The sequence below is a fragment of the Penaeus vannamei genome, chromosome 7, assembly GCF_042767895.1.
Source record: "Penaeus vannamei isolate JL-2024 chromosome 7, ASM4276789v1, whole genome shotgun sequence".
Taxonomy (NCBI): domain Eukaryota; kingdom Metazoa; phylum Arthropoda; class Malacostraca; order Decapoda; family Penaeidae; genus Penaeus; species Penaeus vannamei.
Genome location: NC_091555.1, coordinates 48,554,340 through 48,566,059, shown reverse-complemented (window position 1 = coordinate 48,566,059; position 11,720 = coordinate 48,554,340). Strand labels below are relative to the sequence as shown.

At 36.7% G+C, this 11,720-nt stretch overlaps 2 protein-coding genes across 2 annotated transcripts in view; one reads left to right on the top strand and one right to left on the bottom strand.

Moving 5' to 3' along the window:
* LOC113807686 (uncharacterized) overlaps positions 1 to 3,362 on the top strand; it is a gene marked incomplete in the record, with an annotated part of 5,754 nt that extends 2,392 nt beyond the window's left edge. Inside the window, 7 exon segments of the mRNA XM_070123397.1 lie at positions 200 to 300; positions 717 to 915; positions 1,212 to 1,342; positions 1,483 to 1,684; positions 1,872 to 1,944; positions 2,285 to 2,462; positions 2,631 to 3,362. Coding sequence (XP_069979498.1) covers positions 200 to 300; positions 717 to 915; positions 1,212 to 1,342; positions 1,483 to 1,684; positions 1,872 to 1,944; positions 2,285 to 2,462; positions 2,631 to 2,694 — 948 coding nt within the window.
* A 402-nt stretch (positions 3,363 to 3,764) lies between these two features.
* LOC113807687 (microtubule-associated protein 9) lies at positions 3,765 to 10,124 on the bottom strand. The gene is made up of 7 exons (XM_027359004.2): positions 9,952 to 10,124; positions 8,047 to 8,200; positions 7,641 to 7,771; positions 7,435 to 7,560; positions 5,401 to 5,504; positions 4,606 to 4,742; positions 3,765 to 4,272 (listed from the first exon to the last, which is right to left on the bottom strand). The coding sequence occupies exons 2-7, from the start codon at positions 8,188 to 8,190 to the stop codon at positions 3,907 to 3,909; spliced, it is 1,008 nt and encodes a 335-aa protein (XP_027214805.2). The 5' UTR covers positions 8,191 to 8,200; positions 9,952 to 10,124; the 3' UTR covers positions 3,765 to 3,906.
* Positions 10,125 to 11,720: the final 1,596 nt, after the last annotated feature.

The following is an 11,720-nucleotide window of genomic DNA, read 5'->3' as shown; positions in this document are numbered from 1 at the left end:
AGAAAGAAAAGGAGAGAGGTGGCAGTAAAGGCTGCTTAAGATCAAAGAATACCAAAATCCTTATGAATCTAACAGTATATTGCCTATACCTTGCTTGTTACATATCCTCACAACTCAATCCATTATTGAAATAGTCACCTCTTTTAAAGAATAAAACTGCACCTTCCAATAACAAAGAACTACCTATATACTCCAACAGGCGCAAGAAGAGGAATATTTACTAAGTGTGAGACAAATTACTGCTGCCATCGCCAAAGAGTATGCAGCGTCAAATAATATGATATTGCAAGATGATATCAGGTGAGCAGCTTGTGTTAATCCTTTCTGTGCAAAATTGAGTTTCACATTTATTGGGGCTTTTTTGAGAACCTTGACATGGGAATTTAAATAATTGTGTCTGCATCTTGACAGAATATTAATAACTTGATAAAATAACTCCAGGTATCTTGTATGACACCACTCAGCAGATTGCTCTGTACTTCTATAGTTTACTGTGTCATATTAACATGCCATTCAATTCTCTAGTTCATTTTAAAGAGTTGTTATTAATTAGGAGTTATTATTAATTAGTTTTCCTTGTCGAAAGTTAACAAAAGTGAAGGATAAAAAGTTTAAAAGAACAAAAACAATAAATATCCCAAATATACAAGAATATCATTTACGACAAAATGTAGCAGAAACATGAGCAAACATGACTTTATATTGCATGTCCACAGAGAAGAAGATGTGATACTGCAGTCGGTCCAGACCTGTCACCCACTCTATTGCTGGGTTAACTGTGCTGCCTACAACATCTCTGTAAGAGCTTATTACATGTCAGATGGATCTTGGGCCTTCACAGGCGATGTTCTTACACATATGTTTGCAGACAGGCAGTATGATCATTACTGGGAGAATGGAAAGTATCCTGCAAGGGTGAGTCAACTAAGTGGGATTATTATTATTATTAGTAGCTGTCAATAAGTGATTCTCATTGTATTGTATACTCTCTCAATGGTATTGAGCAAATGCAACATTTCCACTCAAGGTTATTCAATTCTAATCAATAAAACCTTCATAGAAATTAGGAACTTGAGGAACTTTCTTCAGAGTTTGCAAAGGTTTAATTCTAAATCTTCATCCTAAACAAAAATAGGTAACTCATCATCCAACACGAAAAGGTTCTTCTTACATGTATGCCTCATGCAACATCTTCTAAATACTCTGTCCAGGTGTGTGTCGAGGCACCCATTGAAGGAAGAGGGGAGTGGGATACTTGGGTAGTGGCTGCAAGTGTCACCGCGCTGGCTCTTCTTATTTTCATACTGGTTTGGAAGATACAGCGCTATAACGTTATGGTTCAGTATGTATACAATTTTATGGGCTTATGGAAAGACATTTTTTAATATGATAATCTCTACTGATTTCATGTGAGAGTGGATAAACACACAACACACACACATACATACACTATGTACTCACATAAAATATTTCACCTCACAGGATGCAAAAGGACTTCGAGAAACAACAACGCGAGATGGAGAAGGAGCGTGCAAGGAGGATATCTGGAGACGTCTCTATCTTAGGACTAGGAACTTGGGGAGACTCCGTGGCTTCCAGAGATTCAAGGAGAATGTCCCTGCCTTTCCCGAAAATGAGGATGGACAGCACCTTTTCCGCAGGAGAGGATGACATGTCTGAAGATGTAAGGAACGAGACTGGTCTATTTCATGCATAATACTTTGGACCTTTATGCTGTATTTGCTCCTTTTTTGTTGTTATGGATTTTAAATTTCTTATAGATATATCATTTAAAGAAACAAACAGGCACATATGTCATTTAGATCTTTATGAATCCTTTCTGTATCATGCTCACATGTACTTGCTTTCAGGACTTCCATGGATACCAAGAATATGTACCAGACAGGATAATACTTGATTCTGCTGTGCTTGGTCTGGAAGCAGGTGATGAGTCTTGGTCCAGTATAATAAAAGCCATGTTGGATATCTTCCACTGTTATCAAATCATCACTGCTTTTTAAACACTTCCCTACTGTCCATTTGTCTTCTTAAAAATAATATTTGAAGTAATAATGAAAGAAATAATAGAAATACAATCTTATGTTTTTCTGTCATAGACATCTAGGAGTTCCCTTTAATTCTTTTTTGATGATCTTTATACAATTGACATCTGGAATGTAATACTTTAATTGTGCCCAAACTCTATTAGCTTATCTAGTGCGTTTACTGAATGTCTTCGACTATTATTTTCACATAGGAATATTCAAATATACATGCTTTTCAGAACTGGATAAAGACAACAGGGCTGGCAGTTACTTTAATGCTGCTTTTATAGACGATGAGGGTATAACTAGGCATCAACCAGACGAAGATATCTTGTATGAACGCCGTCCCTCCCCAGTCACAATGGACTCGGATAGTGATGACCCTGATGCCATCAACTTCAGGAGCTACCCCAGAAGGCAAGTCCTGGTCATCCTGTTTCTGTAATGCATAGATACACATGCCTGTATGAATGCACATACACGTTCAGTTTTCTTCAGTTTCCAAAGATGCCTAAATAATTAATACTTTTACTTCTTAAATCAATTTTTCTGATGATAAACCATATTCTTCTTCTGTCTCTGCAGCCACCCCACAGTACGGAGGTTCTCAACCACTGCTGATATTCATGATGGCGAAACATCCCTGTAGAAATTTCACCATGAAAGAAGATATGGAAAGATTTTAACATGAGAAACAAACTCCTCTAGCATTGATAAAATTGTCATAAGACAACACTATACATTAGAAGGCATTATTGTTGATTGGAAAATGTCTAAACTTTTGTCTCCATCTTTCAGTAAATCAATTCTGCATCATTTTTTGTCAGATTTTAGCTTAACCCAATGCCGCCGGGAAAATGTTGCGTTCACTTTAGTGTCATTATGTTAAATGTCTTTGCATACAGCTGGCTCTGTCGGTGCTTACCCACAAAGGAGTCAATTAGTAGATCTTGTGACCTCACCTTTCCTTTTTAACTAATGCTATCAATATTGATAGTTATTTTCTATCATATGCCTTGTAATTACTATATTGTTATTGACATTACAGTATTATTATATACTAGAAAATATAACAAATCAAGGAAAAGGGTAAACAGGTGAGACAGGTACTGGCTCATTGGTGACCTAGTACATGTGGAGCCATCTATATGTAAAAATAATTACCCAGTGGACATGCCATCCCTGTCTGTATGGGGTTAATATAATACTATAACTAAGATTATAAATTTGCATTTGTGGGTTGTTTATTTACATCATCTAATGCATTTAACAGTGATGTAAAACCTGATGATTGAATAAAAAAATCAAAATAACAAATTATTACTTACTTACCATATATAAAAACAAGGAAAAAGAAAGAAAAATACCTGTTTTCATATAGATTTATATACATACATTACAAACACACTCACACATATACATATACATACATATACATTATACATATATATATATATATATATATATATATATATATATATATATATATATATATATATATATATATATATATATATATATATATATATATATATATTACATATATATACATATACATATACATATGTATTTTATGTACTAATAACTCTGAATACATACCCAAATACATCTATAAAGGAAAATAAAATTCATACATTTTCATATAAATATATCCTCTAATGCTATAAAAAAAAAGTGAAAGGCCAAATTTCTCGACAGCCCTATAACATAAGTGTTATGCACTTCCCATAACATTCTACAAAATTAATCCGTAAATGTATTGATATATAAAAATATATACAAAAATATATTACCTCCATCATAAATTCTGATCATAATATTTGTCAAATTATAAAGTTTTGCGGAATTACATACTATTGTATTATGTAGATTGATAAGACTTTTCCCTTTCAGTACATTTCGACGTTTCACCTTTGCTAGCTTTTCCTTGCTCCTTCATCTTCTTCTTCTCTTCCTCCTCCACTTCCTTCTTTATTGCCTTATGCTCTTCTTCTTCCTCTTCCTTCTTTATTGCCTTACTCTCTTCTTCCTCCTCTTCCTTCTTTACTGCCTCTTCCTCCTCTTCCTTCTTTATTTCCTGCTCCTCTACCTCCTCCTCAAGTGTAAATTCATGAAAAAGAATGTAATTGGATCTATGACCAATATGGTGACCAGAAAAGTTTATAGTAAACGTTGCTCCTGAGAATTCTTGCACCATATTGTATTCTACTGTATTTTTAGTGCTACCCTGAAAACAAAATATGAGCTGAATTAATCTAACATGTACTATAACTGAATTTAACAAATAATAAAAATCTGTCTGAACAGTTTGACTTCATCCACACAAAGTAACACTTTACAAATTCATTGTGACAATTGTTAAACCTGGGTATGAATGAAAATGAGTAACTCCAAATTTATGCCATTTAATTAACATTCTGAAAGCATAATGTTCATCAGGGAATAAATACCAATAGACTAACATGATCAAAATACTATCACATGAACCAGGAACTGCTCCATGTTGATTAAGTAACTCTGATCTTTGTTAGAGAGTTGAGGAGTGGTTCCAATAGACTACCTTTTTGTTCTCATGAAGAGTCCAGACCTGATGGCAGAAGGTCCTAGCGAAGCTTTCTAACTCGGCATGCTTTAGAGGGTCAGACGACCACTGCGTCCAGGATGCTAAAACACTACACTGCCTTGTAGTATTGTTTCCTGAATTGGAATAATAGTATATGAAGGAAGGAAGGGAGGGGGAGGGGAAAGGGGGGAGGAAGGGAGGGAGAGAGAGGGAAAGAGAGAGAGGGAAAGAGAGAGAGGGAAAGAGAGAGAGAGAGAGAGAGAAAGAGAGAGAGAGAGAGAGAGAGAGAGAGAGACAGAGAGAGAGAGAGAGAGAGAGAGAGAGAGAGAGAGAGAGAGAGAGAGAGAGAGAGAGAGAGAGAGGGAGAGGGAGAGGGAGAGGGAGAGGGAGAGGGAGAGGGAGAGGGAGAGAGAGAGAGAGAGAGAGAGAGAGACAGAGAGAGAGAGAGAGAGAGAGAGAGAGAGAGAGAGAGAGAGAGAGAGAGAGAGAGAGAGAGAGAGAGAGAGAGAGAGAGGAAAATGGGCATATGGGGTAGAATAAGGGAAAGAAATAGAAGAAAGGGGGAAAAAATTAATATGAAAAAATAAAATGGAAAAGGTAGAAGGAAGATAAAGAAAAGGAAATCAACTAAAGTAGGATTACTACCATGTTGAAGCCAAAAGCCAAATTTCACCATGACTTGTAAAATCTCTGGATGACAAGATTTTTCTCTTGTTTATAAAAATTTTAACAAGGTAATATCAAAATTTCTTTTAAATTCATCAAGCTGGATTAAGAGCCGAAGTAAATCACCTGCCCCATGATCAGCACTCGTAACATTACTGCTACAATATCTTGCAGATTCTTGTGCAAGGGAAAGTATCCTCGCAGCATTGACCTTCTGAGTCGCAACATCTCTGAAAGAGATAATGTTTATGGAAGAATAATGCCAAGATAATAATGCAAAGGAATAATCTTGGTCTCTCTCTCTTATTACTGTAGATCCTCCTTATTTTCTACCTAGCTTGAATATAAAAAGAAAAATTAGATTTCTTCTAGTTTCATCAATTAAGCTTTTTTAAATATCAGGGTCAGTGTACATTTTTTACAGGCATATTTACATAAAATGAGGTACAAAGAAACATTTGAGTAAGGTACTTTGCAATGTACAGAATTGCTTGCAGGGACTACTTTTGATATATTATGCGCAAGGTTAATAATAGAATTGATAAGCTAAAAAAGCGAATATACTTAATCCCTAAAGCATGTGCATATCATATCTTTAAGAAAGCTATAGTGCAGAGACAAGGCAAATTGTACCTCTAGTGTCTTCTAATGCTTAAAACATGTTGGATAATCTGACTCAAATAGCTTAACAATACATTAAGAACACCACCAGAAAATTCATGAAATCCAGTGAAAGCAGTATCAGTTATTACTATTACTACTACTGACAGACAAAAATCTTTGTTCACCTCTCATCACAACTTTCTCAAGTTGTTTCAAACCAAAATAAACATCAGAGAAAACTGAAGAATTTAATCACCAGTTCAAGAGCAAACTAGAGTCTAATCTCTCCACAGAGTGACCGTAAAAATACTCGTGGCAAACACCTTGTCTTTGGGCTTGGCAAGCTGTCACTGATTAAACTTCAAAATTCTCTCTGATGATATATAATAAGTTATGTCCTGGCAGCTCCACTCTCTTATCAAGATCTAAGCATTCCCCATTTTATTGACGTCCATTCAAAATTTTTCATGATGTAAAGAAAGGTGGGTTGTGTCTCTTGCCAAAGTGGTGATTCAGGATCTCCTCACCCTCTCCTTATCTTTGCATGTCATCTTTCTCTCCTTGGCAGTATTAGCTTGGGTTCGTTTGGCCGTCTGTTTCAACTTTATCAGAGTGGGTAATTGCCTTGTCTCCTCAAAGTTTATGATCTTTCTTAATCTGAACGATTAATATCAAGAACAGCTAATAGGCAAGTCTAGATCAGCAGTTCCCTATCTATTTCAGACTATGGCCAATGTTTACAACTCTAAATTTCTGACAGCACAGTACTCATGCCACCATTTAAGTGATGGTAATCTCAATTAATATCTAACAATGCAATTCAAACAAACATTATCTAAATGTACTCACATGCAAAAATAAATAAACTAGGAAGTGAAGATAGGTTTACTTCCATCATCTAAAATGATCAAACTGCTTTTTATGAACTAAAAAAATACTGACTGCCCAATTTGAGGGTTTCCATGAAAACCACCGGCAGGCCTTTCTCGACAGGTTGGGAAACTGATCTAAATTGACTTAACAATACTACTTGAAACAAGACTACTTAAACAGTGATATTTAGTATAGCAGCAGCTAAAAGAGCATAGATATTAAGTTTAAAACTTACATTTCTCATCATTTAATTATAAACTGTGCTCTGTAAAAAGAAAATGCAGTAAAGGAACTACAGAAAATAAATATCTAAACATTTCTGCTATCATGAATTACAGTGTAAAAGAGTAAAAATAGCCACCACATGGAATATACTTATTTGATCCATCTTTAGAAACACGCTTAAAAACAGAGGCGAAAAAAGTCAGATTGACAAAAATTACTATCAACTTTATAGCTCTGAGAGTTCATATTGTGTTTAGCCCACTGACAATAATCTATCAAACACAGTTTTTTAATCATATGTTAGATATTACAAAATGATGTTATGATCTTGTGATACTAACAATATTACTGATAAAACAAACTGTAACAACAACATACAACTCCTTATTTCTAACTGTTATATTAAGCAGTACCAATAATACTTACTACTTATAACATATCAATAGTAAAGACACTTACCCACATTCTGGAAGTGTGCTGTATGTGTGAAGGTCATCAATGATGATAAGACTTGGCCTGTCCTTCTCTGGAACCATATGCAAGGATGCTAAATACCTGTATAGTTCTGTCGTGCAATCAGCGTACCTGAAATAACCATTCCATTAGACATATCAAAACTCAAAACTGGAAGAGAAAGGGTGTCATTCACAAAATATAACACTTACAGGAACCTAATGTTGTTCATAGCCGATGATGAGGGAGGAGGCATGCCATGGACAGGTGGTGGGAGACGTGCAAGTTTCTGCGGAGCCATGAACAGTACTTGTCCTCCTACTTCACCCTCTGTCACTGCAGCCTGGCATGGGAAAAAAATATATATATATTTTGGGGGTTTGTGTACAGCAAAATACATAGGGTTTAAGGAAAGAGGAAAAAGAAATAGAAGAAGAAGAAGAAAGCAAAGAAGAAAAGAAAAGGAAGAAGAAGAAAAATAAAAGAGGTTACACAGTACAATACAGAAAGTATGCACATTCATTATCACAAATCAATTATAAATATACAATACAGACAGCTATCAGGGAGGCAAAAAAAAAATCAACCCTATCTTTCTAAAAAATCCCCATAACTTACTTGCATCAGGAGAGAAGTCTTCAGCGACTTTGCAGGACCAACAATACATAATGAGGGAACCGATGACATCTTATATCCAATGTAGTCTTCTAATATCTGAAGATTGGAATTGATTGGGAATATTCTTTCTATTATTCCAGCCATGTTTGGTTATCTGCAATAAAGTGCTTATTTGAGTGAAGAGATAAAGCTCACACATATCAACTGAATGTAAAATGGTGTACATATACAAAAATTAACCCTGACCTTTGAAAGAATAAATAAACTAGGAAAGAGCAAAGAAGTCAAGCAACAAAACTAGGCACAGTAAATACAAAAGAAAAAGGGAACCAATAAGAGGAGAGAGAAAAAAAAGGGAAAGGATCATATGAGTGTGTGTGAGTGAGTGTGTGTGAGTGAGTGAGTGAGTGAGTGTGTGTGTGTGTGTGTGTGTGTGTGTGTGTGTGTGTGTGTGTGTGTGTGTGTGTGTGTGTGTGTGTGTGTGTGTGTGTGTATGTGTGTGTATGTATATGTGTGTGTATGTATATGTGTGTGTGTGTGTGTGTGTGTGTGTGTGTGTGTGTGTATGTGTGTGTGTGTGTGTGTGTTTGTGTGTGTGTGTGAGTGTGTGTATGTGGGTGTGTATGTGTATGTATATGTGTGTGAGTGTCTTTGCGTGTGTGTGTGTGTGTGTGTGTGTGTGTGTGTGTGTGTGTGTGTGTGTGTGTGTGTGTGTGTGTGTGTGTGTGAGTGAGTGAGTGAGTGAGTGAGTGAGTGAGTGAGTGAGTGAGTGAGTGAGTGTGTGTGTGTGTGTGTGTGTGTGTGTGTGTGTGTGTGTGTGTGTGTGTGTGTGTGTGTATGTGCGTGTGTGTATATGTGCATGTGTGTGTGTGTAGATGTGCGTGCGTATGTGTGTGTCTGTGTGCATGCATGTGTGTGCGTAAAAGTGCATGTGTGTGTGCTTATGAGTGCATATATGTATGTGCTTATAAGTGCATGAGTATGTGTGTGCGTGTGCAAACATGTGCATGTGCATGTGTGTGTGTATGTCCGTGTGCATGTGAACGCACGTGAGTGTGTGGGAGATACAATATAATCCTTCAACATCAAATGCATTATCTAAAACTTTACACATCAAAGGAAACCAGCTATGAGAGAAATAAACAGAAAAGACATACTACATACACTCATACTTTAAATAAAAGGTAACAAACATAAACATTTAAAAAATTCAATAAAAAATGGAGAGAGAATAATGCATCTGACAGTAGAACAAGGTTCAACTTCAGTCCCTAAAAAGTCGACAAGCGTAAAGAATCTCTTCCAAATTTAACCGACCTGAAAGTGGTTACAACGATGGAGACTTCCGAGAATGAGGAAGTTAAGAATAATATTTACATTATAAATAACATGAACTATAGATAGTTTCCTTAAAACAGTAATATTATACAATTTGTTTAGGTACAATACTACTGCTGAACATCATTCTAAATTCAAGTGAGATGACTAAGTGTAAAAGAATGAAATGTTGCATTTACTCAGCTCATTGGACCTTCTACATATTTTTTTATTTGTTCATGCAGTTTCATCATTCATAATTAACGAACAGGCTGGTTATATAGAACGGATAATTGCTCTGTTTTACTGATAAAGAATCTTTACTCAGTCGATAGATCTAAATCCAGAGTTTTATTTCGTTACTTAAATTCAAAGTTTTATTTTATTACTAATAATGCGTATCTGATGGAGTTTTCCTCCTGCTAAAGAGAATTCTTATTCACACATTACTGCAGCCTGTACAACCTCTTACACACCTACATTTCCATAATTTCTCTGAACAGAATGCCATAGCAGTTAAAATTCATAAATACTCGCGCAAATATAACACAACAAAGAACAATACCACAATATTTTGCCATTTCCCACCTTTTAACATAGGTTTGACCCGGGAGAAGAATCCCCAGCCATGATCACAGTTTAAATGAAGCCACACTGCCCATATCATCCGCTGACATAAATAGCAACGATTAAATTAAAGCATTCTTGTTTGTCGTCCACAAAAATTAACGTTCAAAATTCCATTGTTTACGACTGATAACGGGCGTAAGGTATATCTTGAGAATTATCACTATATATTTGTAAATCTGGAAAGGGATTAGATTACAGATATATTCTTTTTTAATGAACTCCTCTCAGAGTTGTATTTCAACTTTATTCTCATGAAAAATGTGAAATGACAATGCTTTAGGCTTGTAGTTCTGCGCATCACGGAAATCCTTGTGTTTCTATTTTCATTTGCACATTGTCAAATACTTGTGCTGACACGTTTTTGTTCATATTTTAAGCGAGGGAAATGCACACTCACACTACGAATTAGCCAATATTAGATGAAACGGTGGGTATCAACTTCGGAAAGACGTGGTATGTCATTGGCTCTTGGTGACGTCATAGGGAACTTCTAACGAGCGATGCGATTGGCTAAAAATATTGCCGCAAAACTAGGAATATCTTTCATTTTCTTTCACTTCGTAAATCGAGAAGGCTTTCCCCCTTGCTAGAATAATATAGATTTAACGAGTCACTGTCGAAAGGAAGAGTTGAATAATTCTCCATTCTACTTTAACAAATGTATGATCGAGAGCCTTGAAGTACGAGCTTTTTTTTTTTTTTTTTTTGCTCTGTCACCGACCTCAGAGCTTGATATATATTTCATGCTAAATCCCGAACACTAAGTGCCGAACGAGTGACCATAGCCCAGCAAAAGCAAGGGGCGATTTAAAGACGAAGGCATTTAACGGGAAAAATGGCGTCAGTGCATAAGCCAAAGGAAACAATAGATCGTGCAAAGAGAGACGGATGCTGAGAACTCGTCTCTCTCTCTGGTCTTCACATCACACCTTCACGAGACTCTTAATTTCGCGCTCGCTATTTTTATACCGCCACTTTAACCTTCATTTTCAAACGGCCGAAAATTCCCCATAACCGCCTACGGGGACCCGGTCCCTAAATACAATGGAGCAGCTCGCGAATCCGTAGAATATAAACGAATTTTTACAGCCATCAACATTGCCAGAACAACATTAGTCATATAGTATGAATCGGTGGTTCTGCATGTGAAGCTACGGTATCTTTAGGGTGTCATGGCCCTGCGGCGCGGAGCATGGCGTCTGCCTTGATGTAGATGAAATAAAAGTGGACTTGATCGCGTGGTGGGGTGCCTAAGAAGGCTGATATACCGCGAGGGAAAGTGTGCGAATGGGAACTTTTGAGACGAGTGTCGGAATCTTCGCGAGTGAGTCATCGCTTAAACCAGCTCTGAGTCAGTCGCGACACACCACCTGAAGACCCCGATAAGACCACCATGGAAATAGTTGGTAAGTACCTCAGGATGGTCGGATCTGTGTGTGCACGGCGCCCCGGGGTGTTTGCCTATGTGGAAATCGTCCCTTTTCGCCGCTGTAATTCGAACGCGGGTGTTCCTGCCGCTTTGCTGAAGGTTGGGGGTCGGCCAAGTTGAATCGGAGATATCCAAACCCCGTTATAATGATCAAGGACGGGACAGGTAGAGGTTTTGTTAAGGTAAAGAGTCTTCGAGGTATAAATAAAAAATCGATTTCGACATCTTTCTTTCTTTTTTGTTTCGCCTTTAAAGTTGATCAATGAAATTAGGGGTTTGTCTGTGCCAAGGGTTGGAG